This window comes from Pygocentrus nattereri, chromosome 23 (assembly GCF_015220715.1).
Source record: "Pygocentrus nattereri isolate fPygNat1 chromosome 23, fPygNat1.pri, whole genome shotgun sequence".
Classification (NCBI taxonomy): domain Eukaryota; kingdom Metazoa; phylum Chordata; class Actinopteri; order Characiformes; family Serrasalmidae; genus Pygocentrus; species Pygocentrus nattereri.
Window position 1 is genome coordinate 17,250,594 of NC_051233.1, and position 14,411 is coordinate 17,265,004.

At 39.8% G+C, this 14,411-nt stretch overlaps 1 protein-coding gene across 1 annotated transcript in view; it reads right to left on the reverse strand.

Annotated features, from left to right (window-relative positions):
• arpc5lb (actin related protein 2/3 complex, subunit 5-like, b) overlaps nt 1–14,411 on the reverse strand; it is a 54,495-nt gene that overhangs the window by 17,975 nt on the left and 22,109 nt on the right. Inside the window, exons 2-3 of the mRNA XM_017721151.2 lie at nt 4,455–4,527; nt 2,542–2,718 (exon numbers count right to left, since the gene is read on the reverse strand). Coding sequence (XP_017576640.1) covers nt 2,542–2,718; nt 4,455–4,527 — 250 coding nt within the window. The remainder of the gene's footprint in view (nt 1–2,541; nt 2,719–4,454; nt 4,528–14,411) is intronic.

Sequence of the window (14,411 nt, forward strand, 5' to 3'; positions counted from 1 at the left end):
AAGTCAGCAGCCCCCCAGCCCCACTGTATACAGTGTTGGTTGGGAACCGCTTTCCTCTCCTGAGGCGCCTGACAGTTTGCCAGAACCTTCTTGGTGCCTGTCGATAGTCTTTCTCCATGGCCTCACCAAACTCCTCCCACACCCGAGATTTTGCCTCAGCAATCGCCGAAGCCACGACCCACTTGGCCCTTCGGTACCCATCTTTTGCCTCCGGTGTCCCACAAGCCAATCAGGCCCGATAGGACTCTTTCTTCAGCTTACTGTTCTTCGTAATCTTATCTTACTATTATTCTACGCTCAAAATTGAAACAGTTTCTCGTCCCACAGTTTTTGAGCTAGAGCCACAAAATTTTACAGGATCGTAGGGCCTATACCCGATTAGGTTGCTTGTACTTCTCTAAGCGATCCGATGTATGGTTTCCGGAATATTAACGTTCAAATTGGATTTTTTTTTCCCGTAGGGAATGAATGGGGAGGCTGTTGGCAGACTGCCAGACATAATGTCACAATGCATCATTCTCTCACACAACACCTTCAAACCACACACAGAGCTCAATGTCTCACCAACTCCCAGCCTGATTCTCAGCAGCTCTGTTAAGGGTTAACTGCTTTTAAGGTGGAACTGCACCAAGACAGCACAGAATTTTAAAGTGTAACTTCAATTTAAGGTGGAACTAACAATAGTATAACAATAAATTTAAGGTGGAACTTCAATTAACATAGTGCTATGTTTAAGGTGGATCGGCTATTAACTTGTCACTAACTTTAAGGTGAGACCTCAATTAACATAGCAAAAAATTTAAGGTGGAACTGCTATTAACATAGCACAGTGTTTAAGGTGGAACCTTTTTAAGGAGGCACAGAATTTAAGGGGGAACTGCAAATAACCTAGCACTAAATTTAAGGATCGAACTCTCTTTAAGGTAGCACCAAATTTAAAGTGGAACTTAGTTTAAGGTAGCTCTAAAATTAACACCTTAGCATCTAGCAACAAATTACCATCGATCACAGATACTACAGCTTCTGCTTTACAACTTTTTCGCAACATTTCAACAACTATCAACAGTTTTCAACCATTTTTCATTTCAACAACTGTCAACAGTTTTCAACCATTTTAACATTTCAACAACTGTCAACCGGTTTCAACCAATTTAACATTTATACTAAATCAATGTCTCACCAACACCCAGCCTAATTCTCAGCAGTTCTGTTAAGGTTAAACTGCTTTTAAGTTGGAATTACACCAAGATAGCACTGAGCTTTAAGGTGGAACTAGTATAACAATAAATTTAAGGTGGAACTTCAATTAACATAGTGGTATGTTTAAGGTGGAACAGCTATTAACATATCACTAAATTTAAGGTGAAACTTTAAGGTGGCACAGTATTTTAGGTGGAACCTTTTTAAGGAGGCACAGAACTTAAGGTGGAACGGCAATTAACCTAGCACTAAATTTAAGGTGGCACAGAATTTAGGATGGAACTCTTTAAGGTAGCACTAAATTTAAGGTGGAACTTCAGTTAACATGGCACAAAATTAAAGGAGGCACAGAATTTAAGGCGGAAGTTTAATCAACATAGCAATGAAATTAAGATGGCACAGACCTTACAGTGTACCTTGAAATAACATTGCACTAAATTTAAGGTGGCACAGTGTTTAAGGTGGAACCTTTTTAAGGAGGCACAGAATTTAGGATGGAACTCTCTTTAAGGTAGCACCAAATTTAAAGTGAAACTTAGTTTAAGGCATACCTGAAATTAACGTGGAACAAAATTTAAGGTGGAACTTCATTCACAGTCGCAGCTAGAAACAAATTACCATCAATCACGGACAACTTTTTCGCAACATTTTAACAACCATCAACCATTTTCAACCAATTTAACATTTGAACAACTATCCAGTTTTCAACCATTTAAACATTTGAACAACTATCCAGTTTTCAACCATTTAAACATTTGAACATCTATCAACTGGTTTCAACCATTTTAACAACTATCAACAGTTTTCAACCATTTTAACCTTTTAACAACTCTCAACAGTTTTTAACCAGTTGAACATTTTAACAACTATCAACCATTTTCAACCATTTTAACAACTATCAACAGTTTTCAACCATTTTAACCTTTTAACAACTCAACAGTTTTCAACCAGTTGAACATTTTAACAACAATCAACAGTTTTCAACCAGTTGAACATTTGAAAAACTATCAACCGTTTTCAACCATTTTAACAACTATCAACACTTTTTAACCATTTTAACATTTTAGCAACTATCAACAGTTTTCAACCATTTTAACAGTTTAACAACTATCAACCGGTTTCAACCAATTTAACGTTTTAACTATATTAACAGGCTTTTTCAAGCCAACTTAAAGTTCATTCACGGACTTTCCCTTTCTAGTTATAACTGTTACTGTTAACTATAATTGTTATATATATAATTGTAATAACTTAACTGTTAGCTATAATTGTTACTGACCAAAATACAAAAAATTCCATAAAATCAGGCACCTTCCCAAGAAAATGTTTGGTGAGGGATACCTTTTCATGCCACTGTAGAAGAACTGCACTGCTATTCTCCGAGGGCTTCTCAAAGCCTTTGTAGACATACTTCATGAGGAGGTCAATACCATTGCTGTCCAGGGATTTGACAGCAGGCTCTATGTCACTGCTCTTGAATGATGTCAGCACTCTCAACACTACCGCCTGAGCTTTTTCCTGAGAGAGAGAGAGAGAGAGAGAGAGAGAGAGATGTTTTTAATATTTTTTTTTAAAGAGAGCTACACAGGTCACACTTGTTTATAATTCACAGCTATGCTGTGAACATACAAGATAACTGACAGGCAAGAAGATACTGCACCTTGTCCTGATTGGTTATACAACCCCAATTCCAATGAAGTTGGGACGTTGTGTAAAACATAAATAAAAACAGAATATGATGATTTGCAAATCCTTTTCAACCTATACTCAATTGAATACACTACAAAGACAAGATATGTAATGTTCAAACAGATCATTTTTATTGTTTTTTGAAAATATTCACTCATTTTGAATTTGATGCCAGTTTGATGAAAGTTGAGGAATGCTCAAAAAAACAACTGTTTGGAACATTCCACAGGTGAACAGGTTCATTGGAAACAGTTCAGTGTCATGATTGGGTATAAAGGAAGCATCACTGAAAGGCTCAGTCATTCACAAGCAAAGATGTGAACAACTGCATGAGCAAATAGTCCAAGAGTTTAAGAACGTTTATCAATGTGCAATTGCAAGGAATTTAAGGATTTCATCATCTACAGTCCATAATATCACCAAAAGATTCAGAGAATCTATAGAAATCTCTGCAAGTAAGTAACAACCATCACTGAATGCCTGTGACCTTCAATCCCTCAGGCGGCACTTCATTAAAAACCGATATCATTCTGTAATGGATATTACCACATGGGCTCAGGAACACTTCAGAAAACCATTGTCAGTTAACACTGTTCGCCGCTCCATCTACAAGTGAAAAGTGGAAAAGTGTCCTGTGGTCTGACGAGTCCATATTTCAAATTGTTTTTGGAAATCATGGATGTCATGTCCTCCGGGCCAAAGAGGAAAAGGACTATCCAGATTGTTATCAGCGCAAAGTTCAAAAGCCAGCATCTCTGATTGTATGGGGGTGTGTTAGTGCCCATGGCATGGGTAACTTACACATCTGTGAAGGCACCATTAATGCTGAAAGGTACATACAGGTTTTGGAGCAACATATGCTGCCATCCAAGCAACATCTTTTTCAGGGACGTCCCTGCTTATTTCAGCAAGACAATGCCAAGCCACATTCTGCACGTTACAACAGCGTGGCTTCGTAGTAAAAGAGTGCGGGTACTAGACTGGGCTGCCTGCAGTCCAGACCTGTCTCCCATTGAAAATGTGTGGTGCATTATGAAGCGCAAACAGTTGAATAACTGAAGTTGTACATCAAGCAAGAATGGAAAAGAATTCCACCTACAAAGCTTCAACAATTGGTGTCCTCAGTTCCCAAACGCTTACTGAGTGTTGGTAAAAGGAAAGGTGATGTAACACAGTGGTAAACATGCCCCTGTCCCAACTTCTTTGGAATGTGTTGCAGGCATCAAATTCAAAATGAGTGAATATTTGCAAAAAACAATAAAGTTTATCCGTTTGAACATTAAATATCTTTTCTTTGTAGTGTATTCAACTGAATATAGGCTGAAAAGGATTTGCAGATCATTGTATTCCGTTTTTATTTATGTTTTACACAACACCCCAACTTCATTGGAATTGGGGTTGTATGTTGGCTGGTCCACAATGTGAGGATAACTGTGCCAACTATTGCAAAAAGACTTGTTATTAAAAAAAAGCTAAACAAACAAGAAAAAAAAAGATGACCCTAACTTTCATTTAAGACAATGCACAAATATAATGCACAAATAGACACTCCGAGAACACAGTACCTTTATTACTGGATTCTTGCTGTTGATTGGAGGGTTTCTTAGTGCAACATGAAAGGCTGACATCATGTCTCCTGTACATTCAGTTGGTTAAGGAATCTCTCAACACTGTGCTTAGACTATAAAGAACTCAGTTCTCAGTACTTTGACAATCTCTGCCCAGAGATTAAACAATGTAAAATGGACAGAAGGGTAGTAAGTAAAAAATACATGGGGGCATTAGGCCATGAAATTCTCCAAAGAAAGGACATACAAATATTGTATCTATAATTATCCTACTGTAATAGAATAAAATAATGATGTCTGCACAGTCAAAAAATAATGATTGCACCAGCACTGCTCTTCTGTTTAAATCAAATTTACCTTAAGAGTAGAGCAATCGAAGGAAACGTATACATGGAAAAAACACAAACTCTACTGAGATCAGTTAAGATGCACTATATTGCCAAATTCATTCACCCATCCAAATCACTGAATTCAGGTGTTCCAACCACTTCCATGTCCGAAGGTGTATAAAACCAAGCACCTAGGCCACAGACTGCTTCTACAAACATTTGTGAAAGAATGGGTCGCTCTCAGGAACTCCAGCATGGTACCGTGATGGGATTCCACCTGTCCAGTTGTGGGTAGTTGTTTACTTGGAAAAAGGCAGGGAGACGGAGTCAGTTTTATTCTGTTTGTTTGTATGTAAAACAGGGAATGCAGTAAGTTTTCTACTTTCACCTGTATTAAAAAAACAGTACAAATATAAGAATTAAGCACACAGCAAACAGAACTGCACAGTGGAAGCTATGCATCACCAAAGCGCCACCAATTTCTCTCAGCTCAAGTTCATCTGATACAGACTGATGCACAGTAGAAATGAGTACTGTGATCTGACGAGTTACCCTTTCAGACTGCTCATATCAGTAATGTTCTCTGAGCCAAAGAAGCAAAGGACCATCCAAAATGTTACCATGTTGACTGCTGACGTCTTTTTCAGGGACATCCTTCCTAATTTAAAGATCACAATACCAAGCCACACTCTGTATGTGTTACTACAGCATGGCCGCACAAGCAGAGTGTGGATGATAGACTCGTCTGCCTGCGGTCCAGACCTGCCTCCCACTGAAAAAATGTGGTGCACAACAAACACAAAATGCATGCCCAGTTGAACAGATGATGACTTGATACCTTCTTCAGTTTAGTTATTGTGTTCAGTAGCAAATATTTAGCCTTTTATTGTGAGGACTTGTATTTTGATGGGCATAGCTTCATGCTGAGGTAAACACAGTGAGACTAGCAGTAAAAAGAGTAGCCTAGGCAGCTTCCACACAATTAAGCTATTTCAACACTCTGTCGCCTGAATGATTGGGGTTGTTGTGTTATAGAATCTTCCATCTTCTTGGCCAAGAAGATTAAATCTCTGACGACCCGCAATTCCTTCACAGCTCTATATCATTACGCTCCCACTACCATACATCACTGTGGTTATCATTGTGGTGTTCTTGGAATCACATGCATCCCATCTTTGTCCAAATATGACAAGCTGAATTATTGCTGAAGAGAATGTCTGAGTTGTCTAAATACTTGCATGCAAATTTTATACATTTATGCTTCTTTATTTTTTTCCATGGGACATAGGGACAGAGAAATTGAGGTGACTGCAGTGCACTTAAGTTTGTTCTCAGTGCAAGTGTTGTTCCTGCTGCATTCAAGTCATAGTTTTAAAAATATTTTCTTTTTCTTTCAGAGTTAACCAAGTACAGCCCAGGCACATGCTTGTGAACTGAAGTCTAACAAGCCTTACAGTATCGTGCTTGTTTAACATAATGTCTGCAGTCTGTAGATGATAAATCCATTACACCAGCTCATGGGGCATGTAGCATACAGCAATGTTTGTAGTCGGGTCACCAACTACAAATGTTCTAGAGCAAAACTGACAGCTAATCTCTCACACACACACACACACACACACACACACTCTCAAATTCAGTGAGCTCTTTAGAATGACGTGTTCTTCCACAAATGTTTGAAAAGGCTAATGGCTAGACGCTTGATTTATATACTGAATTAAACACCTAAACTCAATGATTACGATTAATCAATACTTTTGTCCATATTTTATATTGTGTATGTTGCTAATTGATCTGCGTTCTCCAGTCGATTTGCACCATGCATGCATGTCACTGTTGCGCATGTGTACAATGCATTAGTGACGCTGGCTGATCTGTACTATGCATGTCTATCTTTATATAATGTCATAATATAATAGTATAATAGTGGATTAGCTTGGGATGTTTAATGTTGAAACCATATGTAAGCAGTCTCATTTCTCTTTCCTAGTTTAATACTACCTATTATTAACTTTTTTTCTGTAAACCAGGCATTTCGGGTGTACTTTGGGTACTTCTGGTGCCGGTCCCAAGCCCGGATAAATGGTGAGGGTTGCGTCAGGAAGGGCTAAAACTTGTGCCAAAACTATCATGCGGATCACAAATATGATTGCCATACCAGATCGGTTGAGGCCCGGGTTAACAGCCTCCGGTGCTGTTGACCAGCAGGGTGCAGATGGAAATTGGACTACTGTAGGTCGAAGACCATCAAAGTGGAGAGGAAGAAGGTGGGTTAGAAGGCAGCGAGAAAGAAGCAAAGGCAGGAGTGTGTAGGTTAGAGTAGGGACTCTGAACATAGGGACAATGACTGGTAAAGGCAGAGAGATTGCAGAAATGATGGAGAGAAGGAAGGTAGATGTTCTGTGTGTCCAGGAGACCAGATGGAAAGAAAGCAAGGCCAAGAAAAATTGGAGGTGGATTCAAACTGTTCTATCATGGTGTAGAGACGAAGAGATATGGAGTAGGGATAATCCTAAAGGAACAGCTTGTGAAAAGTGTTCTGGATGTAAAGAGAGTGTCAGACAGGATCATGAGCCTGAAGTTGGAGGTTGATGGTGTAATTTTGAATGTGGTCAGTTCATATGCACCACAGGTTGGTTGTCAGTTAGAGGAGAAAGAGGAATTTTGGAGTAAGATGGATGAAGTGGTAGATGATGTCCCTAGAGAGGAGAGATTAGTGACTTCAATGGACATGCTGGTGAAGGGAACAGAGGGAATGAAGAGGTGGTGGGTATGTATGGTGTGAAAGACAGAAATGTGGAAGGTCAGATGGTTGTAGATTTTGCAAAGAGAATGGAAATGGCTGTGGTGAATACGTATTTTCAGAAGAGGGAAGAATACAGGGTGACATACAAGAGTGGAGGGAGGTGCACACAGGTGAATTATATCCTTAGCAGATGCCACCTAAAGGAGATTTTAAAGTGGTACCAGGGGGAAGTGTAGCAAGGCAGCATAGGGTGGTTGTCTGTAGAATGAGATTAGAAACAAAGAAGAGGAAGAGAGTGAAGACAGAGCCAAAGATTAGATCGTGGAAGCTGAAGGAGGAGGATGGTTGCAGGCAGTTCAGGGAAAAATTGCAACAGGCCCTTGGGGGTAGTGAGGAGCTACCTGAGGACTGGGAAACTACAGCTAAGGTGGTGAGAGAAACCGGCAAAAATGTGTTGGGTGTTTCGTCTGGTCAGAGGAAAGAAGACAAGGAAAGTTGGTGGAGGAATGAGGAAGTCCAGGAGAGTATTCAGAAGAAGGCAGCTAAGAAAAAGTGGGATTGTGAACAGAGAGTGTTGAGTAGATGGAAGGAGTACTTTGAAGAACTAATGAATGAGGAAAACGAGAGAGAGAGGAGGACAAGGGGGAGAGGAGGGGGAGAGATAGTGGATCAGGAAGTGCAGAGAATTAGTAAGGTGGAAGTGAGGGCAGCTTTAAAAAGGATGAAGAACGGAAAGGCAGTTGGTCCAGATGACATACCTGTGGAGCTATGGAGATGTTTAGGAGAGAAGGCAGTGGACTTTTTAACCAGGTTGTTTAACAAAATCCTGGATTGTGAGAGGATGCCTGATGAGTGGAGAAGCAGTGTACTGGTCCCCATTTTTAAGAACAAGGGTGAAGTGCAGAGCTGCAGTAACTACAGAGGTATAAAGTTGATGAGCCACACCATGAAGGTATGGGAAAGAGTTGTTGAAGCAAGGCTAAGGCGAGAGGTTCAGATCAGTGAGCAGCAGTTTGGTTTCATGCCCAGAAAGAGTACCACAGATGCAATTTTTGTGTTGAGAGTGTTGGTAGAGAAGTACAGCGAAGGTCAGAAGGAGCTACATTGTGTCTTTGTGGATCTAGAGAAGGCATATGATAGGGTGCCAAGAGAGGAACTGTGGTACTGTATGAGGAAGTCAGGTGTAGCTGAAAAGTATATTAGGGTGGTGCAGGACATGTATGAGGATAGTGAGATAGTGGTGAGGTGTGCAGTTAGAGTGACAAATGATTTCAAGGTGAAGGTAGGGTTACATCAGGGATCAGCTTTGAGCCCCTTCTTGTTTGCAATGGTTATGGACAGGTTGACAGATGAGTTCAGGCAGGAGGCTCCATGGACCATGATGTTTGCAGATGACATTGTAATTTGTGGTGAGAGTAGAGAGCAGGTGGAAGAGAATCTGGAGAGGTGGAGGTTTGCACTGGAGAGGAGAGGAATGGTCAGTAGAGATGATGGAATACATGTGTGTGAATGAGAGGGAGGCAGGTGGATAGGTGAAGATGCAAGGAGTAGAGGTCATAAAGGTTTATGACTTCAAATATCTTGGATCAACCATCCAGAGCAATGGACAGTGCAAAAGAGGTGAAGAGGAAGAGGGTGCAGGCAGGATGGAGTGGGTGGAGATGTCAGGCTGATGTGTGACAGAAGGATAGCAGCAAGAGTGAAAGGGAAGGTTTACAAGACAGTAGTGCGTCCTGCTATGATGTATGGTTTGGAGACTGTGGCTCTGTCTAAAAGACAGGAAGCTGATCTGGAGGTGGCGGAGATGAAGATGCTGAGATTTTCGTTGGGAGTGACAAGAATGGACAAGATTAGAAATGACCAGATCAGAGTTACTGTGAAGGTGGAGCAGTTTGGAGATAAAGCCAGAGAGGCCAGGTTGAGATAGTTTGGACATGTGTTGAGGAGGAATAGTGGATATATTGGTCAAAGAATGTTGGAGATGGAGCTGTCAGGTAGAAGGAGAAGAGGTAGACCTCAGAGAAGGTTTATGGACGTAGTGAAGGTGGACATGGAGATGGTTGGTGTAAAAGTAGAGTAGGCAGTAGATAGGGCAAGATGGAGGCAGATGATCCGCTGAGGCGACCCCTAAAGGGAGCAGCCGAAAGAAGAAGAATAACGTTTTTTCTGTGCATGAAAAGATTAGAACATAGTGAGACAAGAGGAATATGGACAAATACCTGCTCAATTACAATAATTTTTGTATATCATGGACCATGTCTGTCACTGAAACTCAAAAGGCTCCTTGCTTCCTGAGTAGTGCATTGCAGAGGTCATGAAATGAGGAATTCTACACCAAAAGTGTATTAAACATTACATTAAAGAGCTTTTAATCGGATATATAATGCACTGTTTGTGTGTAAAACCCTACATTGAAAGCCATTTGAGATTGAGCCTAAATTTTGCACAGCTCTGTTCAAGCTGTTGATATTGTAGTGCAAATACAGGCTAAAAATGACATGGTACACAAAGCAAAACTGCTCAGGTAGATAATGACCCTTTAAAGCTGTGTTTTCACTGATAAACTCATACAGTATCTCACAAAAGTGAGTACACCCCAAGCATTTCTGCAAATATTTAAATATATCTTTTCAGGGGACAACACTATAGAAATGAAACTTGGATGTAACTTAAAGTAGTCAGTGTGCAGCTTGTAAAGCAGTACAGATTTACTGTCCTCTGAAAATAACAACACACAGCCATTAATGTCTAAATAGCTGGCAACATAAGTGACAACACCTCACAGTGAACATGTCCAAATTGTGCCCAAAGTGTCAATATTTTGTCTGACCACCATTAATATTAGCACTGCCTGAACCCTCTTGTGCATGGAATTCACCAGAGCTGCACAGGTTGCTATTGGAATCCTCTTCCACTCCCCCATGATGACATCACAGAGCTGGTGGATGTTAGACACCTAGCGTTCCTCCTTCCGCTTGAGGATGCCCCACAGGTGCTCAATTGCGTTCAGGTCTGGAGACATACTTGGCCAGTCCATCACCTTTACCTTCAGCAAGGCAGTTGTCATCTTGGAAGTGTGTTTGGGGTCCTTATTGTGTTGGAAAACTGCCATGCGGTGCAGTTTCCAAAGGAAAGGAATCATACTCTGCATCAGAATGTCAGAGTACATGGTGGAATTCATGTTTCCTTCAGTGAACCGCAGCTCCCCGTGCCGGCAGCACTCATACAGCGCCAGACCACTACCACGCTTGACTGTAGGCAAAAGACAGTTGTCTTGGTGCGCCTCACCAGGGCGCCACCACACATGCTGGATGCCACCTGAGCCAAACAAGTTAATCTTGGTCTCATCAGACCACAGGACATCGTTCCAGTAATCCATGTTCGTGGACTGCTTATTTTAAGAGATACTGTAAGTTAGCTTGGCCAATCAGCAGAGATGAGTGCAAAATACACAAAAGGCATGTTTACCTTTTTTTTCTATAAATCTGTAGCTTTTTTCCATTTGAGAGTTGTTTACTAAAGTTTAGTAATCCTCTCCCCCAGAACTATGTCCCCTAGAAGCTATTTCTATTTTTTCTTCCAGTTAATGATGGAAAAGTTGTTAGTTTATTTAAAGTTCTTGTATCATTTGTCTCTATAGAAGTATATAATTGTGCATCATCAGCATGTCTGTGATAACTGACTCCATGCTTTTTAACTGTGTGACCTAATGCAGGCATGTACAAAGAATAAAGAAGCAGGCCTAACACAGAACCCGATGAACACTTGATGTAATACTTGTTGGAGCAATGCTCAGCTAGGGTGGTTGTAACACACTGGTTAAAATTGTGTTTTTAAAAGCTGTATAAAGTCCATGACTTTTCTATCCAAGACATTATCAGTATGGAAGTTCAAATTACCAAGAAGAATTTTATTATGGTAACACAGATAATCGTTCAGAGAACTGATTTCCTCTTTGCTCTTAGGGAGTTTTTCTTCGCCACTGTCACCACTGGTTTGCTCACAAAGGCTTGGACCCAAATTGTTCTGTAAAGCTGCTGTGAGACAATGCCTGTTGTACAAAGTAAGTAAATAAATAAAACTGGCTTGACTTGAATTCAGGCAGGAGAGAGGGTGTATGCTTTAGTGGATTGAAAATCATCAGCAAAAGGGTTGGCTCTTGACCTTTTAATTTACTAGCCAACCATTTAAAATAAGGTCATTAAAAAAAAGTTCATTTAAAAAAAAGTCATTAAAATAGCTGCTAGTCCACCCTGATACTTACATTCTCACAGAGTGTGGTAGAAGTTGTGGGGCAGTTTCAATAAGATAGGTTATTCCATTAGAATCAAGCCATATTTCTGTCATAAACATAAAATCTAGTTTTTGCATACATATAAAATAATTTACAAGTCTTATTGGTCAGAGCCATAACATATAAAGGGCCATCCTAGTAGTTGCTTTAGGACGCTATAGGTCTAATAATGCCTTATTTCGCTACTCCAGAGACTTGAGAGTTCTTCACTCAGCAGCTGGAGCTCCCAGGCCTCCTCGGTCACCATTCATTTTTGTTAAGGCAAACTTAAAACATAAACATAAAAATAAACTAAGAATACATTAAATAAAGTAAAACTAATGGAATAAGAAAAATGTTATTGTGGAAAAAAAAAAAACAAATGGAAAAAAAGGGCTGCAAGCTAATGGCATAACTAACACCATGGTAATTTATTTTTCTGTGCTCTTTACATGTTGTTTTAATACAGCGTCTGAGTACTTTTTTTTTACCCATATCGATTTCATTTTTTTATATACTTTTTTTTTATTTCAAAGCAGGAGCAGCAATCACAATAAAAATAAGATGGTAACAATGATAATATATTCCAGTGCTTGCTTTAGATTTAATTGTTTTCTCTCAAGTTAACAAACAAAATACAAAAATACAAGGCAACAAACCAAAAACCCCACACAATCCCCATTTTGCATTTACAAAAACCCACTTGTGCCAAACAAAACATATACATTAGCACCCACCTGTACAGAGACACAAAGACAAACACACCGACAGACATGACCAAGACAATACAAAATACATCTCTACATCAACATCTATCAGACAAACACCATAAAAAATTTAAATAAATAAACACATAAAATAATAATAATAAAAAAATAAACCTAATTCATTTTCTTTATTGTATTTATAATCAGTTGGTGGGCAAACAAAAAAAGAATTCCACTTGGAAAAGAAGGAGTCAGTATTACCTTTCAGAGTATAAGCAATTTTCTCCAATTTGAGAGAATACATCACATCTTGTAACCATGATAAAATTGAGGGTGGTTTTGAAGATTTCCACAAAAGCAAAATACAACATTTTGCCATCAAGGATGTGAAAGCTAGACTCTCTACCTGACCTCGGGTGAAAGTGGATGATTGGGCAGGAAGGCTAAAGATTGCCAGCAGAGGGCAGACATCTAACCCAACACCGAGTGCCTTTGACATGTTATCAAAGTAGTTCAACCAAAACCTCTGCAAAGTGGGACAGTAGAAAAACATATGGCTCAGGTCACAAGGAGACATCGAACACCTGTCACACTGATTGTTAATTGTGTTGGGATAAATTTTAGACAATTGGGATTTGGATTGGTGAATTCTGTGTAAAACTTTGAGTTGGATTAACTGAAAACATGCGCAGGGTGTACAAGTGCGCCCCGCACAACTTGCCCAATTCCACCAGAGGTCTGAGATAGAGAGGCCCAATTCACCCTGCCAGGCAGTTTTAGATTTATTTGTGTGCGAATCCTCCCAGTCCATAAGACGTAAATACACCCTGGACATAAAGGATTTCAAAAAAGGGTTCAGAGACAACAGATCATCCCATGTTTGGTGTGTGGGAGGATTCAAAACATCTGGGAAGAGGGAACGAGCACAATGTCTGATTTGAAAGTATCTAAACTGATATGAAGAGGGCAGGTTGAACTCTGTAGATATATCTACAAAAGTTCTGAAAATACCATCCTTAAAGAGGTTTTAGGATTTTATACCCCTATCATGCCAAGTAGTGAAGGCAGCATCCTGTGATGATGAAATAAATAGGTGATTGTTCAGAATGGGCATCAACATGGAGGGAGCGGTAAACTTAAAGTGCTCTCTGATCTGAGACCAAATACAAATTGTAAATAGTACTAATGGGTTTTTGGATAACTTTGAGGCTTTAAGCTGAAGAGGTGAGGTAAGTAGTACAAGTGGGGAGGAGAGAAGGAAAGATTTGGTTTCTAATTTGCACCACAGGAGTTTTGAAGATTGGAGCCAATGCAATATTTTGTGTATATGGGCTGACCAGTAGTAAAATAGGAAATTGGGCAGGGACAGACCTCCATCTGTTCTAAATGTCTGCAGTGCTGATTTACTTACCCTTGGACACTACCTGTTCCAGATAAAAGTAGTAAAGAGCTGATCTAAGTCTTTAATAAAGGATTTAGGTAAATAGAGTGGGACAGATTGAAACAAAAATAAAAATTTAGGCAGTACATTCATCTTTATAGTGTTAATTTGGCCTAATAGGGATAAAGGAAGAGATTTCCACCTCTGTAGATCCAATTTGACCTAGTTCAGTAATGGAATGAAATTGCTGTGGAAGAAGGAGGGTAAAGTACGTGAAATTTGAATTCCCAAATACTTAAAACCTGCTGGGACAAATTTGAAGGGTATGTTGGATTGATCCGATGATAATGCCAATGTATTGACTGATAACATTGAGAGCGCGTCACTGCGAGCGACTCAGAGCGTGTCACTGCGGTAACATTTTTTTGTGCTATCAGCTTCTAAATCGACAAAAAGCGGTAAGTGGCTGAAATATCATGGCTTCTGCTAGTGGTTTCGCAGAGTGCGGCATGTTTAGC